General features: G+C 43.1%; 1 protein-coding gene across 1 annotated transcript; it reads right to left on the bottom strand.

Annotated features, from left to right (window-relative positions):
• Positions 1-826: 826 nt before the first annotated feature.
• On the bottom strand, positions 827-16576 carry LOC129337354 (uncharacterized). The gene is made up of 6 exons (XM_054990956.1): positions 16519-16576; positions 14428-14581; positions 11739-11899; positions 8753-8956; positions 6632-6813; positions 827-6370 (listed from the first exon to the last, which is right to left on the bottom strand). Exons 1-6 carry the CDS (start codon positions 16574-16576, stop codon positions 827-829), a joined length of 6303 nt encoding a protein of 2100 aa, XP_054846931.1.
• Between the last annotated feature and the right edge of the window lie 5880 nt (positions 16577-22456).

Genomic DNA, 22456 nt, shown 5'->3' with positions numbered 1-22456 from the left:
AACCCTGCGCTCAACCTCCCATGCAGCAAGCCACGGTGTGCTCCTGGTGGCTGGCAGCCATACCTGGCGCCCCCTCTTTAGCAGCACCAGGAGCAGGCTACCCCCATGCCCTCCCTGGATCCGGCCCTGCCTGCCAGCTGATAGTTTAAAAGGACCTGCTGCAGCAGGGCCCTTAAAAGGGCAGTTTAAATGGCCATTTCCCTGGGGAAATGGCCATTTAAACTGCCCCTGTAAATATGACCCAACGAACCAGCATGGAAAGGAGCTTCCACAAACCCTGGTTCGCGAACCCCGAACTGGCCTGGTTCATGCTTTTTTTGGGGTCATATTTAGGTTCGTGCCCATCTCTAGTCTTAAGTAATATTGTGAGGTTTAAAACTAGGATAAAGGTAATACCTAAGACCTTCCATACCAAGAACTGGAGCCAGAATCTTTTTCATGTCATTGAGCCACAGCCGCTAAATTATGTTATATTTTGAACAAAAGATGTAAAACAAAATACAGTGCAGCATCTTCCTTGAAGACTGAGATATTACAGTGAAGCATGGTATGTACATTTATATCATTATTCTCTGCTTTTCACAAACTTAATTTGACACTGTACCCAATCTCAAAAATAAAATGAAAATGAAAACCAAAATCTTCAGCACACTTAAAAATGTACATTTTGCTTTGAAATCCACAGTGGAAAAGATTACATGAAATAAGATTTCACTTCTAATTCATTCATTCAGACAAATTATGGCTGTTGTTGAAGGTTACTAATTACTATCATTATTTAGACTTCCAAATGTGATATAAAAATTGTCAACTTTGTAAAAACGTGTCAGTGTTCTTCAATATTCTGCTTTCTGGACGCATTATCAGATTTTCTGCTTTCTTTAGATTTTTCTTCTAAAAGCAATGCAAGGGTAAACACCGTGGTATGAGGGTCAAGCAGCTTTACAAGTGGTATAGCTACTCGTCGTTCTTGGAAAATGCGATTCTGCAGTGACATGACTAACAAAGAATCAATGCCAATGGACAAAAGTGATGCATTCATTGCTATATCACTTCGATCTGAACCACCAAGTTGGCTCACCAGGGCCATGATATAATCTTCAGATTTTACTGGAGCCAAGTCCTGGGGTACGGTTTCCTCGAAAGGTTCTAAATGACCACCAGTGATTTCTGCAATGAGTGAATGCATTCGATTTCTGAGTGCAGGATTTTGAGAAATGAAATAATTGGTCAGGTTTTTGAAACTGAACTTTATGATAGCTTGTTGAGGATTGTTCAGAATTAAACTGCGTTTAAAATACTCATGAAAATCATTCACTTGCAGGATTGCTATACCCTTGGATTCCAAGAAATTTTGAATTTCGTTTTGATTTTGCAGTAGTCCAAGATTCAAGGCACCCCAGTTAATGGACTGTGCTGCAAGTCCACAGTTTCTCCTGTAATGGCAGAAAAGGTCCAGGAAGGAATTGGCCGCAGCGTAGTTTGCTTGCATTGAATTTCCAAGAAATGAAGAAACTGATGAATAACACACAAAATAGTCCAGATCCTGCCCTTGGGTAGCATGGTGAAGATTCATGGCTCCTGCCACCTTAGGACTGAAAACTTCCTCAAAGTCAGACACAGTCAAGGCTTCAACGGATCCATCATGTAAAACCACAGCACCGTGGAACACCCCTTTGATTGGGCACTTGGGAAAGATGCTGCTGATTGCCCTGACAGCTTTCTCGACATCGGACCTGAAGATGACATTGCACTGCAGGCTGATTATTCTGCTCCCTTTACTCTGATGCTGCAAAACCCTTATTTCTTCCTGCTTCTCAGCACTTGGGTTTCTTCGCGAAAGTATCACAATGCATCCTCCGCCATTTTCAGCAATAAATCTAACTGTTTCAAACCCAAGGCCAGTGAGTCCTCCTGTAACTATGTAAACAGCATTCTCCTTAAACATTTTCCCCTTTCCTTCATACAGCAGTATATCTGAACAACAGTTGCTGTGCATGTTACTTTTTAGCACTGCAAAGTGGACCGTTTTTCTTGTAAAATGCGATGATGTTAAAGAATCTGTGTTCTCATATTTCGCTGTTTGTTGAAAAACTGAGCAAGGTATGTTCACAAACTGTTTAAGTTGCAGTGACTTCATCCAACTGGAAAAGGGCTTGATTTTTTTCTTCAAAGATGCTTTCTGGAAAATGCTGATAATACTGAGAATATGAATTTGGAAGTTTTCATTATCATTTCCAATGAAATACCTTGGACATTCTGTATGGCAGTTGTCACATATTACGACTACATCCTGGAGCTGTGGGAGGTGACTTAAAATATCTTTGGGCAACCTTTCTAGAGGAGGAAGAAAAACAAGGGCATTGCATTCATCAATACGTTGCTCCAGATTACTGCCCAGTCTTGTACATATGGTTTTCCATCCTGCTTCCTCAGCTGACAGATTAAGCACTTTGCACAAAACTGACTCTGATTCTGTAGAAATAATGCCTAAAATTCCCTTCTGCTTAATTTTTGGCAATGTCCGATGCAAAATTTCCCATGCTATTTGAAAGAAGGACACACATGGCACAGTTTCAAAGCATGGGAAGTTCTGGGTGTTAAAGCATACCATCTCTGGGATCCGGATTCTGGAAGATGCAATAACGGGATAACAGGAAACAATGTCGTCTCCCACCTTGACCTCCCTCACTTTGCTGCCAGTTGCAACAACTTTCCCACTGCAGTCCAGAGCTAGAAGCTTGTGCTTATCCACTGTCTGTGAATTCCAGTATAATGCATTTCCAAACTCACAGCTAGAGACACTAACAGGAAAGTAGTCTTCAGAATGAAGACTTATTTTCTCAATCTGAATTTCAACACTGTGATCATCCAGAGGAATATTAGTGTTATCAGCCAGCTCAGCAGATAAGTCCTTCGTTTCATATGGATCAGAAGTGTACAGACTGAACAGCTCAGTATTCTGACAAGCCTGAGAAGGTAAATTGTTGTGTACACCAATAACTGAAGTACGTCTGATCTCAGAAACATATATTCTTCCATGATGGATACGGAGTTCAGGATAATTTTGTTTATATTCTGCTAAAACGTCTGCTAAGGCTGAGATGTCCATTGTGCTTGTGGAGCTGATGTCAATCATCTGAAATGTGATTTCGGAAACTTCAATCATACAGCTTCGCACCATGCCATACAAAGCAAAGCCAGGATTAATGTGGTCTACGGACTTCTCTGTAGTCCTGTATGTGACTATCTTGATGGAACAATGAATGTTCTTCTCTCGCAAAACAATAATAAGTTGCCGAAGAGCTTCACAGCATTTTGACAAATCTGCAACTAGGGAGTCTGGATTTCCTTCATTTAATCGGTGGATTCCCCACATGAACAAAACATCATTGTAATTCTGCAGTTCCAGTTTAATTTTTTCCTGTGCAGGTGATTTCAGGCTTCTGACTTCCAACAATTCCTCCCAGTCCTTGTATGCCAAAAACCTAGAATCTTTATGTAAGTATTTTTTGAGTTGCTGAGAGACTCCTATTTTATCAGCAAATACTGCTAACTTAGGTGCATTTCCTGAGTTTTGGATCATGTGGGAATGAGGTATTTCCTTCCATTTATTTTCAAACAGCACGTCATGTTCACTATGGGAAGAATTCTTGATAAGAGTAATCCTAATACATTTTATCTCAGCTAAGATGGAACCATGTTTATCTGTAAAGCATCCACAAAACTCTATATAGTTCTCGGTAGACTTGCTTATTTTCAAATATATAAACAATTCCTCTTCCAGAGGTCTAACAATTACAAGGCTATTTATGTAAGAAGGAAATCCTATACCATTTTTGCAAGTTTTTGTAGTAATCACCCCTGTTAGTTGGAGAAAACAGTCTAAGAGAACTGGATGGATAAAATACTTGTACATTTCTACTGCAGTTTGTTTGTTCACCTTAATTAAAGTAATAGCTTCCTTCAGTTCTTCACAATAAAATACATCACTCATCAGCTTCATTGATGAACCATACTGGAATCCGAAGGAAGTTAACATTTCATACAGTTCCTTGCTGCTTACCAAAGTTGTACATCGTTGAAAAATATCTCTATAGGAAATACTCCTTTCTTCAAGGGATATTTTCTGGTTCCATGTGACATGTCCCAAAGCATAAACTTCACCTAATGGGGACAGTATTTTGAAATCATTCAGTGCTTTTTGCCATTCCATTTTTATCTTCAAATCATGAGAATCTTCACTTAAAACACATGGTGCCATGAACCTTATCATCATTTGACAGAAACATAAGGGAAGTTTTGGTCTTGAACTGGTCATCACAGCTGCTAAAGCAAGTTCAACAAAAAAGGCACCAGGAACTACAGCAACACCATTGTGCTCGTGCTCATATACGTACGGTGTTTGTGCCCGAGATATGGAACACTTGAATTCTGTATTGTCATAGCTGATGCTGTGAATTAAAGGGTGGTTTGGTTGTTGCAGCACATTTTTTATGTGGGAGTTCAGCTTTTTCTGATCAAACTGGTACCTAGGGTAGCTTGCTGGCACACTTTGATATCCATCATAGAGGTGTGACCAATCTGGATTGAACCCAAGTTCAAACAGGCCTTTTACGAGTGTAAGAAGTGCCTCATACTCTCTGTCAGCTTGCAAGGAAGAAAAAACTTTAGTTTCCTTTCCTAACGTTTCCGTGATATATCTCTGCAGTGCTCTGTGGGGACCAATTTCAATGAACACAACATTTGGCTTCTCTCTCACGGAAGACATAATGGCCTGAGCAAATGAAACAGGATCACGAACTTGTCTGGCCCAGTAGTTGCCTGACACAGTATCATCTTCTGAAGCCACCTTCCCTGTTACAGTAGAAATTAGATCAATTTCTGGCTTCCACTTCTTTAATCCCGATAGACTCCCTGCCAATTCTTGTAGTATTGGATCCATCATGTGGCTGTGATATGCAGCTGGTACATTTAAAACATGAAGGAAAGCATTCCTTCCACCAAAACGTTCAACTAGATCTTTCTGAATGGCTTTGATGGAACCTGCGTCTCCTGACAAGGTACAAGACTGAGGGCTATTAAATGCGGCAACGCAGACCTTCCCAGAGTATGCTCCAATGGCCTCTGACACTTCTTGAACGGGGATGTTACCGACAACCAGCATTCTGCCTCCGGTGACCTTAGCCTGTAACCTGCTCCTGTGATGGATGACCTCGACAGCATCTTCCAGGGAAATAAAGCCAGCGCAATGGGCGGCAGCAACCTCACCAACTGAATGGCCAACAACTGCAGTAGGCTTAATTCCCCAGTGCTGCAGCAGTGTGGCCAAGGCCACCTGCAGGGTGAAGAGTAAGGGCTGGGCTATTTCGGGCCTTGTCAAATCATCACGGTCGCTTTCGGCCAGTCCTAGGATACTAAGAGGAATGAGTTGCTGGAATAATCCCTCTATTTCTTTACATTTGTCTCTGAACACAGGTTCCGATTGCAGCAAATTTTTGAATATCCCTTTCAAATTCAGACCATTCCCAGAGAAGACAAAAATCAGTTGTGGAGCTTTCTTGGACGGAACTATTTCCGTTTCAGCTGCAGAGAGAAACTGCTGTTTCAAGTGCTGCAGAGAAGATGCCACAAAGGCTTTCCTGTATTTGAAGTTCATGTGGCTTCTCCTGCATGCCGAAGTATAGGCTGCGCTTGGGAGTGTTACTGACTCACTCGTATTCACACGCCTAGCAGTGTCTTCCATTGTCAGTCTGAGAGATTTACCTGAAGCTGCAGAAAGGACAAACAGTTCAACAGGCCTTTTGATTGGGGAAAGAACCTGGGTTTGTTTAACTTGTCTGACAACAACGTGGGCATTAGTCCCCCCAAATCCAAAACAGTTGACCCCAGCTGCCCTGCCAAGCTCACTAGACTCTTCCCACTTCTCCACACTGGTTGGAATGGAGAGGTTTAATTGCTCCGTGTTGATGCTGCTGACGCTCTCCGAAAAGTGCAAGGAGGGAACAATCTTTCCATGGTGCATCATGAGAAGAACCTTGATTAAGCCTGCAGCCCCAGCAGCCGACTCAGTGTGCCCAATGTTCCCTTTCACGGAGCCCATCTTGAGAGCGGGCAGGTGAGGAGGCCTCTTTTTACCAATGATGTTGCCTATACTCTTGGCCTCGGTGGGATCTCCCGCAGCCGTTCCTGTGCCATGTGCCTCTATGTACTGCACAGTGGATGGATCAATGTGAAAAGGATAAATGCTGCGTAGCAGGTTTTCCTGTTCTTGTTGAGATGGTTTGGTGATTGGAGTGACAGACCTTCCATTCTGGTTGACAGCACAGATGCTGATAACGCCCCATATTCTGTTGAAATCTTCCTGTGCCTGTGGTTGAAGGGATTAAGAGTTACTTAAGGTTGTGAAAAATAGGAACGATGACTATAGGAACTACTACTAGAATACAGTTCTAACAGTTAGATATATTCCACATTGTCTTGTAAAGTACCGTTTCATGCCATACACATTAGAAACAATGATGTTTTATGGACATAAGCAGGCACTAATTTTACTAGTAATCTTTAGGGCTGACATAGTTTTTAAGAGTTTATAGTTATCTGGTAGGGGAAGCTGGTTTTATAGTAGTACCTTCTGCAATGATTTCAGGAACAGAACCCCACAACCTTCTCCTCTTCCATAGCCATCTGCTTTTCTAGAGAAGGGTTTACTGATTCCTTCTGGAGAGATCATTTTTGCTTTACTCAGCGTTACAAACATTCGTGGATCTATGATGCAGTTCACTCCTCCACAAACAGCAGCTTCACAATCCCCTTGCCGTAAAAAAGAAAGGTTTTACTGTTTAGTTTTCCAGTAGACATACTTAATTTTTTAATTCCTTTAATAACAGCGAGTTTCCTAATTTTGCTTCACTAGTTAAAGTATTTCATTTGTAATTGTGCTCATTAAAATGTTTATCAGGAGTCTACTATACTAGTTGTTATGAACCTTGGCCTACATAGATCCAGAGGAGTTAGCCTTGTTAGTCTGTAGTCACAAAAAAGTAAAGAATCCAGTAGCACCTTTAAGACTAACCAACTTTTGAGAACCACAGATGAGATGCATCTGGTAAAGAGCTGTAGTTCTTGAAAGCTTATGCTACAATAATTTGAGGCCTACATAGTGAGGTCTAGTGGCTCCAGGGAAGCCTGTACTAGAGTGACTACATGGCCTACATTTCCCAAGTCCCGTTTGGACCCTGTGATTGGTTAACGGGTTTTGGAGAAAAAAATTGCACCAGTAGAGAAGTAGGGGGATGGTGCCTGAGAAGAAGGGAATAAGGGCCTTGCCCACAGTGGGAGGGTGTTCACTCCTGGGGAGCAAAGCTGAGGAGAGGCTGCTGCAGACGGAGGGATCTCTCATCCAGAAGGGTTGTTTCTGCTTGAAGTCAGTCACCAAGAGGCAGCTAGGAACAGTCCACATTTCACTCTGTATACATTTTCACTCTGTTATCGACCATTGGATTTTTCAGGGTTTGCTTCCACATGTGCCATAGGTATATGCACATGACAAATACGTGCATTGACCCTGTTCACACAACATGGCAGCTCCCAATACATTCGGTTCGTAGAATCCTGGAGTGTAATATTGTGATGTCTGAGAGGGGCTAATATCTCTGAGTCTTGCAAGGATCAAAAACATGTTCCAAGATATTCCAAATCATTACTAGTAAATGCTACATAAATAAGTTTGTGTTTTATTTCTGTGTATTATGGGGTTTTGAATCAACGTTTACTGTTGTTAGAAGTACTGAAGGAAGAAGGAGGGGGGCTGGATGAGTGAGTGGCTCCAGGGATTAGACAGTAGGGGCAGAGTCTGTTCACTTGCCGTTCAAGTGTCATTCGTCACTTGTAGCTTGGCCCTTTGAGTTTAGTCAAGTTTGTTGATCAAGTGGAATTTGGTTTGTCAGAATGTTTGTTAGGTTCAGTGAATCTATGTGGAAAAGCCTGAGTGAATCAGTATCTGTATGGATGAGAGTATGGATTTATTCTGTTTACTCTGAACGGAGGGAAATAGGACTTTGTGACCAAATCTCTATTATTTCTAGCCTAAGTGGGAACTATGTGGAAAATTAGTCTTTGTGTCTGGGTCTGGGGAGAAACAAAGATCTATACCTAATTTGAAACCACCAAGCTCATGAAACTATTCTAAAACCAATAAGCTTATCAATACTCTGCATATGTGTACTTATATATAAATTCTATTTATAGTTAAGAAAAATGGCTGTTTCATCTGAATTATAGGATCCCTTTTTCACCTCACGGCCACCCCCACGCGCTGACCGTTCTGTCATAGTACCACCTCTGACTAACCCTTCCTATAATACAAGAGATCTAACTGAAGATATCTAAGGTGAAAGCCTTTGGTGGCTGCAAAAACATTTTTTAACATCAAGAAAAGGCTCCAGGTTCAATCCTCGGCATCTCCAGGTAAAAGGCCAGGCACTAGGTGGTGTGAAATGCCTCTGCTTGAGACCTTGGAGAGTCGCTGCCAGTCTCAGTAGACAATACTGACCTTGATGGACCCATGATCTGATTCAGTATATGTGACTCATGTAAAATAAAACAGGCCATTTCAGAGGTTTATAGTAAGGTGCCATTACAGGAGTTACAACATATAGGTCATAAAGTTGACAAAATGCCAAATCACTGCTTAATTATGCTGTAATTCACATTGCTTAATAGGAAACATTTTTAGATCTCATCAGTGTACCTTGTTTAATTGCATGTGAGGCAAAGTGCAAAGCATAATGGAATGAAGAGCAGGCCGTGTCAATAGCGACGGATGGCCCTGTCAGATTAAAAGTGTATGAAATCCGGTTAGCAGCTATGCTCATTGCTGCCCCTGTGCCATCATAATGGTTTATTTCAGAGGTGTCCCTGTTGCTTATAAGCCCATAGTCTCGGTTCATCATACCTGTAAAAAAAACATAGTCTTATGTTAGCAGTTGTCATACAGACTATATGATATATTCATAATGAAAATTAGATTGCAGCTATTGATTGCAGTTATTGATATCGGGCCATTTTATACAGATATCATATAAAACAGGTGAGGATTTATTTCGACATTTGCAGCAGGTGATGGTCATATAAGTACAAAGATTTTACAAACTAGAGCAGTTCAGCTGGACTTGGATTTATGAAATCATGGCTGAAATTTACCTTGGCCGTAGATTTAATTTGAGGCATTGTGTGAGTCACTCGTTTTGTGCAAGTCTCTCAACTTCACTTTTTTCCAGTATCAGAAGTGGGAATAATGACAATTAATAACAGACGGTGCTACTCTAAACAGATTTACACGCTTCTAAGACTCTTCATTTTTATGAAGCTAAGATGGTGTAACTCAGATGAAGATTGTACTGAGAGTGTTGTGAAAATAATAAAGTCAGTGGTTTGCTCATAATTACTAATAATTGTTTGGATCTTTGCAGTTTCAGGCCTGATTATGGGACTGAAACAGCCTTGTTCCCCCCAGTGGATAATCTGCACCAGGAGTCGGACAGAGGGAGTAAGACTCTGTTGATTCTCCTGGACAGCAGCTTTCGATGCCATTGATCATGGTATCCTTCTGGACAGTTTTTCCGGGCTGGATCTGGGAGGCACTGTTCTGTGTTGGTTCCAGTCCTAGCTGGAGGGTAGATTTCAGAAGGTAGTGACAGGGAACTACTCCTCAGCAACTTGGCCTTTAGCCTGTGAAGTATTCTTGTGTTCTTTATTATCTATGTGAAACTGCCGGGTGAGGTCATCTGGCAATTTGGTCTGGGTTGTCATTAATATGCAGATGACACTCAGCTTTATCTCTCGTTTCCAGCCAATCCCAGGGAGGTTGTATAAACCCTGAACTGGTGCCTGGAGGACATTTTGGAGTGGATGCTGGCTAATAAACTGAAGCTTAATCTCAACAAGACTGGTAAATGGAACGTCGACCTAGGATTTAAGCTATTAGCAGTACTGGATGTAGTTGCACTCCCCTTGAAGGAACAAGTCCGTAGTTTTGTGGTGTTCTTCAACCCAGGGCTACTGATAGAGAAGCAGGTGACAGCTGTGACCAGGAGTGCCTTTTACCAGCTTCAACTAGTTAGCCAGCTGGAGATGTTCCTGGGCAGAAAAGATCTGGCTACTGTGGTGCATATCCTGGTGACATCTGGGTTAGATTACTGCAGTGCGTTCTGTGAGGGGCCGCCCTTGAAAAGTGTTCTGAGACTTGAATGGGTGTAGAATGCTGCAGTCAGCATGTTGACTGGAGTGGTTCGTGGGAACCATATTACTCCAGTCTTGGACTAACTACACTGGCTCCCAATTTGTTTCCAGGTGCTGCTGTTGAAGTCCTATTTGGCTTGGGACCAGCATTCCTGAAGGATCTCCTACTCTCTTATGAACGTACCCAACCACTACAGTCATCTTCTGAGGCCCTGCTTCAAATGTTCCCCCTTCTGCCTTCCTGTTTTATCATTTAATGGTTGTTTTTATGTTTTGGTCTGTGTATTTTATCTCTGGTTTAAATTGTGTGTTGGTTTTAATGGTTTTTAAGATGCTATTTTAATATATATGTTTTTAATCTGTTAGCTGCCTTGGTAGTCATTATGAGGTCAAAAAGGTGGGGTATAAATTTTATAAAGAAATAAAATAATTTTTAAATTTTGATTAATAAAGTAAATATGATTTATGTTTATCTATTAAAATTGTAAACCACTTTTCCAATTAAAAAGTTCACAGAACTGTACATACCAAATTAGGAACAAATTAAAAAAATAAAAACAGCCAGTTGCAATAGAATAGATGCAGAGGAGTTAGCCGTGTTAGTCTGTAGTAGCAAAATCAAAAAGAGTCCGGTAGCACCTTTAAGACTAACCAACTTTATTGTAGCATTAACTTTCGAGAATCACAGTTCTCTTCATCAGATGCATGGAGGGCAAGAAGAAACTGGTCAGATATATAGGTGGAGAGGGGAGAGCGGAGTAGATGCGAACAGTAGCTTCTGATACGGAGATCAGTTTGCTTCTGTTAAGGAAGTCAGTTACTTCTGATAATGAGATAACCATTCATAGTCTCTATTCAATCCCAGCTTGACTGAGTCAAATTTACATATGAATTCCAATTCAGCAGCTTCCCGCTGGATTTTGTCATATGTAAATTTGACTCAGTCAAGCTGGGATTGAATAGAGACTATGAATGGTTATCTCATTATCAGAAGTAACTGACTTCCTTAACAGAAGCAAACTGATCTCCATATCAGAAGCTACTGTTTGCATCTACTCCGCCCTCCCCTCTCCACCTATATATCTGACAAGTTTCTTCTTGCCCTCCATGCATCTGATGAAGAGAACTGTGATTCTCAAAAGCTTATGCTACAATAAAGTTGGTTAGTCTTAAAAGTGCTACTGGACTCTTTTTGATAGAATAGAAATAATCATAGAAGAAAAACACCTGTCTTTTATCCTAACAATTTCTGTCTCACTTATACTCTAAAATAGTAATTTTGTCTTAAGGTAGTACCAGCTGCATGAAAAGACTGCTGCAACGTTCTGAAATCATAGGAAATTTGTTTTTATGTTTTTTGCACATTTCAAAAATAGTTGAACAAGTACTGTATATTCCAGTTTGGCAATGAAATCCTAAATAGATTTCCATCTTTCTAAGTCCACTGAAGTTCCTAAAATGCTGAAATTGTTTTTATCATCAAGCAATCATCTCACCAACAAAAACCCCTGTTTTGGTGCCAGTAATATTTTCTCTCGTAACTCCGGCATCTTCCAGTGCTCTATAGGTACATTCCAGAAGCAATTTCTGCTGGGGATCCATCCGCTCAGCCTCCGCATCACTGATTCCAAAAAGCTTGTTGTCAAAAGTATTAAACCTATGAAACAGTAGGCAGATGACAAAGAAAAAAGGGGGGAAATCCCCATTACTTTATAAGGATATTTAAGAAATCATCTGTAGTAATCATTTTCAATAACATTTTTGATAACCTGACAGCTTTTTTAAATGCAGAAAGGATGGGGTTAAAGTTGCAGAAAAAGATATTCTCTTATTTTATATTGGATTGGGATTGTGGAGGCAAAGACAGTTACTACTAGAGGTGAGCCAACTAGGTGCTATGTTGGCGTAAGCACACTTAGAAAGCACATCATCACACTGGCAGGACAGGCACCGTTGACCTGGTGCAGGGTCCTGGTGGCACCACCCAAGTCCAGCCCCTGGCCAGCCCTGCCATGGCCATCTGCCAGTAAGATCTGTGCCAGCATGGGAAAGGGCAGGCCACGGGGCATGGCAGGCGTTACCCTGGGCTGTGAATGCCCTCTAGAATGGCAGAAAGTTATGCCAGTGAAAACCACTGCTCCCATTCAGTGGGCAGTTGTTGATTTTGTTCATTTGCAAAGTAGTACCTGCAAAGGAGCCTGTTCAAATGAATGAAGCTGCCACGGGCAAAACATAAGAAGAGAATGAGAGCAATATGCATGCTCTGCTTATCCCCTGATCGTTATCAAGCTGCAGTGTTCTGCACCAAGTGGAGCCTCCAAGTTGACTTTGAGGGGAGTCCTACATAGAGTGCATTACAGTAGTCTAGGCTAGCTATTGCCATGCTGTTGATCCAGGTGGCCAGATTGGCAGTGTCAAGGTAGGGGGCCATCTTCTAGGATAGATGAGTTGGAGGAAGGCATTTTTTTTGCAGTTGCCTTAACTTAACTCTAGCAACAATGCTGGATCCAGTAAAACTCCTAGGCTCTTTACCGAGCCAGCAAGGGTCAATTGAAGCACATTGACCTTCAAGATCTCCACTTTCCCAACCAGCATTACTTCTGTCTTGCCCAGGGTTGCTGTTCCCCCAGTAGGGGCAGGGGATCCCCTGCTCTCAGCCTCCTTCCCCTGCCACCACTCACTTGGCAGGCAGGGAAAATTGTATGGGAATGGGCCTCCCAGAGCCCAAATCAGCCCAGCGCAAAGTCCGGGAGCTCTCCTGGGATCTGCATGATGATGTCACTCCCATAAGTGACATCATCATGCAAGCACCAGGAGAATGCGCATACAAAGCATGCATCCAAAGAGATGACTCAAGGGACTGCAAGTTAAGTGCCAAGTCCCCCCTCCCACTGGCAGGGTGTAGGGATCTGGCAACACAAGTGTTGTCTGGGTTCGTTTTGGTTTGTTCACATTCAGCCATCTGACCACAGTAGTCAGATAGCAATGCAAGACGTCCACTGCATCATCAGGGGTTTGGATAGGGTCACCAGTGGAAGAGGACCTTCCCTGGAGCCCTCCCTGTCAGATGCTCCCTGTGATTCCTCAGCTGGCACCGACACTGCACCTTGAGCCAGACCCTCAAGCCAGGAGGCCTCAGCAGGGACCCTCAGCAGGGACCTGCCCACTACCAGACCTGTCACAGTCTTGCTCAGGAGCAGAGAAACCAAAGAGCGAGGGCTGAGGCCTGGATCAGGCCTGGATCCCAATGTGATAGTCTGGGACACCTGAGAGGTGGTCAAGAGGATACAGAATTGGGTGGTTTGGGAGAAGGGCAAGACTGAACATGCCCTATAAAAAGTAGACTTGAGTATGAGGCCAAGGAGGGAAAGGAGGATGCTTTTCTGAGTTTGGAAGGGCAGACATTAACAACAACAACATTGGATTTATATACCGCCCTTCAGGACAACTTAATGCCCACTCAGAGGTTTACAAAGTATGCCATTATTATCCCCACAACAAACACCCTGTGAGGTGGGTGGGACTGAGAGAGCTCCAGAGAGCCATGACTAGCCCAAGGTCACCCAGCTGGCTTCAAGTGGAGGAATGGGGAATCAAACCTGGCTCTCTAGATTAGAGTCCCATGCTCTTAACCACTACACCAAACTGGCTCTCTCATTCCAGGAAGAGTGAGGAACAATGTAGTACAACCCCCTCCTCTCCCTAGGGTTGTCCTACTAGCGGGAGTTAGGGGAACCTGGCATTTACCTGGGTGCTCTTTTCACATGTCCACAAAGCATATGTGCACTCCCAGGGGGGCGCTTCTGGAAGTGACATCTTTGTGCCCGGTGATGGGCATTATCCTGCACCCCCTAGGAGTGTGCCTGCTGTGCGGTAGCCTGGGAGATTCTTTTGCTTCCTGGGCCTCCCACCACCAGCAGCCAGGTTAGTGGTGGTGATGGGCAGAGGCTGGGAGCGGGGAAATCCTTCACCCCTCCCCACCGGGGGGTCCTGGCATCCCTACTTCTCCCCATTCTGAGGCCTGGGGTGCCCTGGTAGGATTCTGCAAGACAGCAGAGGGGCGGTCTTTGGAACAAGGTGGGGGGGGTCTCAGATCCATTCTTGACAGTTTTGCTCTGTGAGTTTTTGGAACCTGATTCAGGTTTATTTTCTACCTGGATAATGTGATTCTTGATAAAGACTTACTCTTTAGTGAAAGCTGCATGTCTTGTGCTTGTTTTCCCTGGTTTGGTGTTGTCCAGATCATACCAGTCCTTGATATCAAATCTTTCTGGAGGTATTTCTATATTACAATTTTTGCCTTCTTCTAGTACTCGCCAGAAATTATCAATTCCTTCACCTGTTGAGATTGAGATTGTTAATTATTTTTTAGTATTGGTGCTTAACCTTCAGCTCTGACCGCGATGGCTCAGGCTAGCCCAATCTTACAAGTTCTTGGAAGCTAAGCAGAGACCGCCAAGGAAGCCCAGGGTTGCTAAGCAAAGGCAGCCAATGACAAACTACCTATGAAGCATCTTGCCTTGAAAACCCTACGCTCGCGACTTAATGGCACTTTTCACCACCACCACCATGTACTTTCAATTTAATAAATCTTAGCCCTGGCTTCTAAAATCAAGGGCACACATTATTACAGGACAGTTCAGAAAATTCATGCAATGAAAAATAAATTGTAGAGATCTGCCCCAAAATTGTATCCCACAAGAGCCATGAGCAGAGCAAATCTCATGGCATGGGACTCCTTTTCGGCCAGCAACTCTTCTTGCTGTAGTTCCTGGTCCTTGCTGCCTCCAAAACTCAGAAGGCTTCCAGGAACAACACTGGATATAGTGTAGGAAACTGCAGCAGGAAGGGTGAATCAACAGAAACTGCTTTCCCCTCCACCAGCAGCAGTAGGAGTACCAGGTTGCTCACCATAGCAAGCAAACTCCTACCTTGAGCTGTGGCTGCCACCTCTGCTCCATACAATGGTAGAGGCAAAAATGGGGGTAATGTGACACTCTGGGAGTTTCCCTGATTTCTATGGTCTTTGCCATAGACATCTGAGGAAATCCTAGACCACTGCACAACTGTGACATCATTTTTGGGCTCCCAACGGGAAGTAGCCACATTGAGGATGAAGTGAACTAGTTTTCTGTTGCCCTGGAGGGTTGGACTAGAAACTACATGTTAAAATTAAAGCAAAAGAGTTTTCGGCTAAACAGTAGGAAGGATGTCCTGACAGAGTGGTTCCTTAGTGTAACAGGCTTCCTCGAGAGGTGGTGGGCTATCCTTCCTTGGAGGTATTTAAGAAGAGCTTAAATGGCCACTTGACAGCTATGATGACTCTATGACTCAGTATGGATGTACACAGATTGGGAAAGGGAAGGCATGAGGGGATGGGACCAGTGTGAGATTCTTGTGGCCCCTTCTTACATGCCTAGGGTAATGCTGATCACCACTTTGGGGGCAGGAAGGGATTTTCCTCCAGACCATATTGACCAGGGATCCTAGAGGTCTTTTTACCTTTCTCTGGACATACAGCAGACATTGCTGGAGAAGGTAAGGGGGGGGGGAGATAGCTGTGAATTTCCTGCATTGTGCAGGGGGTTGGACCCAGAATCCCTTCCAGCTCTGTTTCTAAGTGATGTTGTGACATCACATGATGCTATTTTGCCAGTCAGTCTCTCTCTCTCTCTGCATGGAATTGGGCTGGCAGTCTTAAGCAGCAATATTTCTTCATTGGTGAGAAACAGCCACAGAACACCAGCCTGTCTTTTTCCAATGGAATTTGGAGCCTGACTCTGCATGCAAAATGACACTTGGATGAGTGGGTTGGATCTAGGTGTTTTTTCATTAGATCTCAGCCAGTTCTCCTTACTACAATCTCCATCCCACATGACTTTTGTACCTGCAGTTCCCATTATTTTGTACCTGCAGTTCCCAGAATTTTTGGCAGCCAGTGGGGCCCATTCCTTTCTTACTCAATCAATCAAGTACCTTTAATGGCATACAAAGATCCTTTCTTATTCATCAGCAGAACAATTTCTTGGATCCACCCCAGTGTGACTCATCCACTAAGCAAACATTATTTTACAACAATTTTTAAAAAAGGATTATAAAAGAATTACATAAACGATCATTGAATTTTAAAAAATATTTATATATAAACTTAGTAGGCTGTTGTTATGTGTAATATTGTATGCTGAAGAAAAGATATCACTTATTTATTCATTCAAATTATTTTTAGCCTCTTCTCTCCATGGTGTTTGCTTAGCATTGAATCTGTATAGTGTTTACCTCCAGGAAAATTACATCCAATCCCCACAATCGCAATTTCATTTTTCGTTTCCATCATATTCCACATTCTGAAATGAAAAGTTATGTTAATAGAATGGCACCTACATTTAAATGTAATATTAAGGCATTTTTTCCTAAATCAAGGTATGCACCCACAAAGACAACATTAGGGACCTAAAGATAGAGCACTAACAAACACTGAAAAGTACTCAAAATGAAAAAAAAGAGTCTGATTTGACCTTTTAGGGCTTTTCCTAACGGGCACTGAGGAAGCAAGGAATCACCCTTGGTTTTATTCATCCCAACAGCCATTTGAAAAAGACTGGCAAACTACTTTCGTCTGTCTTGCTGCTACAGCAATATGTATGAGAGAGAATTTTTATAAGGTTATCTATAATTAGTATTTAACTCTGTATAAATTAAATAAGATGCATCACACTAACCAATATGCATGTTGAAAATGTGGACAAAAGAAGGCAGAGTTTATACATATGTTTTGGCAATGTCCAGTGGTGAAAACATTTTGCTCCATGCTCAAACAGTTTGCTCAAACAGGACACAGTATCCTATTCCAGGACACTAAAATACTGGACAACACTTCCAACTACTTCGTCAGATTGCACAGGGAAGCCATTGAAATTCATAAGCGTAAGCACAATTTCAACAGGAAAGCAGAGACCTTAAGAATGAATAGAGCATGGTTTCCAGTCCTGAAAAATACCAGGCTAACTAAATACTCTATACCCGACAATAGCCCTGCAGAGAAGATTAGCATATCAAGCACCAAATCATATGCAAAAGAACCTCCTCAGGATACAGTGAAGCCTCCCTCCATTAGCATTCCACACCCTGGGAAACTCTTACAGGATGACTCAGCCCAACCCTACCTTCCTGAGTAGATATAAATTACCTGCCAACTTCTTTTCCACACTGTGACACTGAGAGGTCTCTGTCTTTTGGTGCTACACCTGTGAAGATGCCAGTCACAGCTGCTGGCGAAACATCAGGAACTACAATGCCAAGACCACGGCTATACAGCCCGAAAAATCCACAACAACCAACTTTTGAAGAAATCACATTTCTTTCCAGAAATGCATTATACAGAATATGCAAAATTTCCAATTGAGGGAATTTTCAATAGCCAATTTTCATTTACTCCACTTGAAATCTTAATTGCCTTTAATAGCAAAATGTGTGGCTTGAACTGAAAAACAGAATCACACCAAGATCTGTATAAAAGCCTGCAGAAGAATATTAACAGGAAAAGATGTTATCAATATTTATTCTCACAGTATCCCATAACTGAGAGCCAGTTTGGAGTAGTGGTTAAGAGCGTGGGACTCTAATCTGGAGAGCCGGGTTTGATTCCCCACTCCTCCGCTTGAAGCTAGCTGGGTGATCTTGGGCTAGTCTCAGCTCTTTGGAGCTCTCTCAGCTCCACCCACCTCACAGGGTGTTTTGTGGTGGGGATAATTGTAGGCTGGAGTAGGCATGCCACACAGCCTCCATTAATTGCTCTTTACATTTCTACATTCCTGATCTACTGGTCAGTTGGCATGCCACACGGGAAGACTCAGGGAGTAGTTTAAATGTGTAACATTAAGTCTCTCACCATTCACAGAGCACAATACTCCCATACGCTCTAAGTAACATTCTCCTATGCTCAGAGGCTCATGATGTACCTTTCTTTCCGTCATGCTTCCTAGATAAGACAAAAGTCTGAACACAGCATATTTTGCTTAGTTGGCTGAGAATGGAATGTGTAACTTGTAACTGTTGTAATAGCCATATTTGGGCATCCGGGAGTTCCTGAATACAAGTGAATAAAACTCTCGCCTCCATGTTTGGAGGAACAGACTTTGCATCCAGACCCTGTCTTGTGTCGTTACTACAGATAATAACATACTTTGTAAACATCTCTGAGTGGGCATTAAGTTGTCCTGAAGGGCGGTATATAAATTGAATGTTGTTGTTGTTATTAATAATAATAATGTTAGCTGGAATGTACACAAATTAAGAAATCATTTGAGAGCCTGCATAGTATCGTTATTAGAGAACTGAGAGACCCAGATTCAAATCCCCACTTTGTCATGGGAGCTTGCTGGGTGACCTTGGACCAGTCACACACTGGCTGATTCCGCACACGTTGGATAATGCACTTCCAATCCTCTTTAGAGATCATTTGGAACGGATTTTTCCGTGTGTGGAACAAAAAATCCACCTCAAATGATTGATAAAGTGCATTGAAAGTGCATTATCCAACGTGTGCGGAATCAGCCACATTCAGTCCAAAGGGTTATTGTGAGGAGAAAATAGAGAAGGGGAGAATGGCATAAGCTACTTTGGGTCCCCGTTGAGGAGGAAAATTGGGGTATAATGTAGTAAATAAATCTGTGAAACATTCCTTTCCAGCTTGGTAAGTTGCTGAAAATGAAGATGGATACAGAGAGTTAGTGACAGTGATGTGTAGCTGGATGATAGTCAACCCGAGCACACTTTGTCCATTAATTTAATTTAATTTAATTTAATTTATTATATTTATATTCCGCCCTCCCTACTTTCGCAGGCTCAGGGCGGATAACAAATACAAACATGTTTAAAAACATTTAAAAACATTAAATAATACATTTAAAAACATTTAAAAACATTAAATATAACAATTCATGCTGCCCAGTGGTTCATACATGCCTCTGTGTTTGCATAGGGGTGATGGTTTAACCCCCCCTTCACGGGGGGGGCGGGCACTGCCCGGCGTTAGCCATATGCCTGGCGGAATAGCTCTGTCTTACAGGCCCGGCGAAATGCAAGCAAATCTTGCCAGGCCCTTGTCTCGCAAGACAGAGCATTCCACCAGGTCGGGGCCAGGACTGAAAAGGCCCTGGCCCTGGTCGACGCCAGGCGGGCCTCCCTAGGGCCAGGGACACTTAAAAGATGTTTTCCGTCAGAGCGGAGAGTCCTCCGGGGCTCATATGGTGAGAGACGGTCCCTCAGATACGTCGGTCCCAGTCCGCGTAGGGCTTTGTAGGTTAACACCAAAACCTTGAACCTGATTCGGTACTCCACTGGCAGCCAATGCAGCTGGCGTAGCACCGGTGTAATATGCTCCCACACCGGTGCTCCAGCAATGACCCGCGCTGCTGCATTCTGTACCAGCTGTAACCGCCGGATCAGGCCCATGGGAAGCCCAGCGTAGAGCGCGTTACAGTAATCCAACCTAGAGGTGACCATTGCTTGGACCACTGTAGTCATGTCACGGGGAGACAAATAAGGGGCAAGCTGCCTGGCCTGCCGAAGATAATAAAAGGAAGACCTGGCAACTGCAGTGATCTGGTCCTCCATCTTCAAGGAGGAATCCAGAATCACCCCCAGGCTCCTAACCCTCGGGGCCAGTGTAAGTGCTGCCCCATCAAGTGTAGGAAGCCGGGGTCCCAAAGCCAACTCCCCACGACCCACATACAGGACCTCCGTCTTCGTGGGATTCAATTTCAGCCGACTTTGTCTCAACCAACCAGCCACAGCCTCAAAAGCACGCTCCAGGGCATCAGGGGCCGATCCAGGCTGCCCGTCCAATAACAGATAAAGCTGGGTGTCATCCGCGTATTGGTGACACCCAAGCCCGAAACTCCACACCAGCTGGGCAAGGGGGCGCATATAGATATTAAATAATAATGGAGAGAGTATCGCTCCCTGTGGCACACCACAAACCAGTGGCCTACGAGATGACACCCTCTCCCCGAGCGCCACCCTCTGTCCCCGATCGTGGAGAAAGGAGACTTCCGAAGTGCATCCAATCCGAAAGAAACTTCTGCCAACTTTTAGAGGAAAGGCTACTGTGCCCGTCATGACAGGTAAAGAGCCAGAAGCCGGCCTTGCAGTGCCTTTTTCCTCCTTACAACTGACACCCTGCGTTGCTTTGCAGAGTGGAGGAGACTACTGTGATTCCACCTTTTAACAGAAAAACATACCCATACTGGTAATTTGTTTAAATATTCTCATGTTGCTTTTCTGCATAATGGAGAGAAAAAGGAGCTTACGACATTGTTGTCTCCTCCGTTTTATTCTCACAGTAGATCAAGGCAGGCTGAGAAAGTGAAACAAGAAGAGGGTCAAACCTCTCTTCTCTTAAATCAGCCCCTGGGAATCCTGATGATGTATGAATCCACCACTCCGAGTGTTAAGCAGGGACAGAGGTTCTCCTAGGTGACTGTGACATTTTCTCCTATGTGGCTGAAATTTTGGAGGGGGGCTCTCTTGGGTAAGCGCTACTGCCCCTGAGAGTTTCATTTCAGTCAGGGTAGAAGTTACAAGTGGGGATGTGTTTTCCCCGAAGCCAACAGAAACAACTAACATACCATTAAAGACCATACACATCTGACCCAACATTCAAAGAATCTGGGCAGCTTTCCCTGTAGTTTCCCTGCCCCAGTCCTCCAGCAGCAACCATTCCCCACTCTCCAGTGCCCCTGGGGGTTTCCCATTTTTTTTAAAAAGTCAATGTTTTTTTATTATATTACATTGATTATAACAGTAAGTAAAAAAAGAAACTCTCTACCTCCTGCTGTTAAGCAGATTTGCCTTTCCCCTTATATCTCTGCAACAGAAGGGTTTAGAGACTTACTTTTTTAAAAAAGGGGGAATTTATAGACTCTGTTACACCTATTGCTATAATGGTATATCAGTATAGCAATATGAAATTTATTATTTTGTTAAAGAACGAAAAGCACCTGGTAGTGAGGAAATAGCTGCTGCAGGGCCAGAAAAAGTGGCTTTCCAGATTTTCACACACACACACAGTTTTACACAACTTTGCTACACATTTCCCAAAACTTCAGAGCAAAGGAGGTTTGAGAAAGATAGGAGAAAAGGTGAGGAACCCCCAGGTAATACACAAATGCACTGCAATACTGTAAGGAAACAGGAAGAAAAACATTTCCCAACAGCATGAACCCAGAACAGATAACCCATGTGGAAACGACCTTCATGAACTATTTGTATGAAATTTAGTGCTTAGTTTAACAACATTCAAACAATGGCCATGCAATATTAGTTACCACTTTCCTTCTCATCTTTACCTGTCAGCACATTACATAATTGTAGCATCATGTATTAGTTCCACTTGTTTCCTTAACTCGGAAACTGAAACCCTCTGAATGGTTAAATTGCACATCTTGAACTTCCTCTAGATTTAGAAGTAAATGTTTTTATTCCTAAAGTTCAGGCATTCTTCCCTGGACTGAGTCCTCACTGAAGAGAAACCCTATTCCTTGTCAGTTTGGTTTAATATGACTTTTCCCTCTTACCATGTGCTTCCCCTTATTTTTGAAATTACTAAAACAGAGGCTGTAGGGAACGTTTTCTCTCTTCCCATAAATAGGCACTCGTCACCGATGAAGGGCACCCGCAACAGTTTAACTGCTTGGCAACCTCAGACCCAAGTTTCCATGTGAGAATTGGCTCTCTTGGTCTTGTGATGTTCAGCAGAGTTTAAAATATTTTACAACTGCAGTTTAAAGCTGCAATTCTAAGAATATTTTACTGGTAGTAAGCCTCACAGAATAAAATAAACTTGTTTTGTATGTGTTATGTAACGTCAAGTTGCTTCTGACTTACACCAACCCTATAAACAGGGCTTTTTTTCCGGGAAAAGAGGTGGTGGAACTCAGTGGGTTGCCCTCAGAGAAAATGGTCACATGGCTGGTAGCCCCGCCCAGTGATCTCCAGACAGAGGGGAGTTGAGATTGCCCTCTGTCTGGAGATCAGGGGGCGGGGCCACCAGCCATGTGACCATTTTCAAGGGGTTCTGGAACTCTGTTCCCCTGCGTTCCCCCTGAAAAAAACCCTGCCTATAAATAAAATAAAATAAACGTCTTGTCATTAGCAGCCTTGCTCAGATCTTGCAAACTGGTGGGTGTGGCTTCCATCACTGAGTCATTTTAGG

Source organism: Eublepharis macularius, chromosome 11, assembly GCF_028583425.1.
Source record: "Eublepharis macularius isolate TG4126 chromosome 11, MPM_Emac_v1.0, whole genome shotgun sequence".
Classification (NCBI taxonomy): Eukaryota; Metazoa; Chordata; class Lepidosauria; order Squamata; family Eublepharidae; genus Eublepharis; species Eublepharis macularius.
This window is presented reverse-complemented; position numbering and strand designations above follow the sequence as displayed.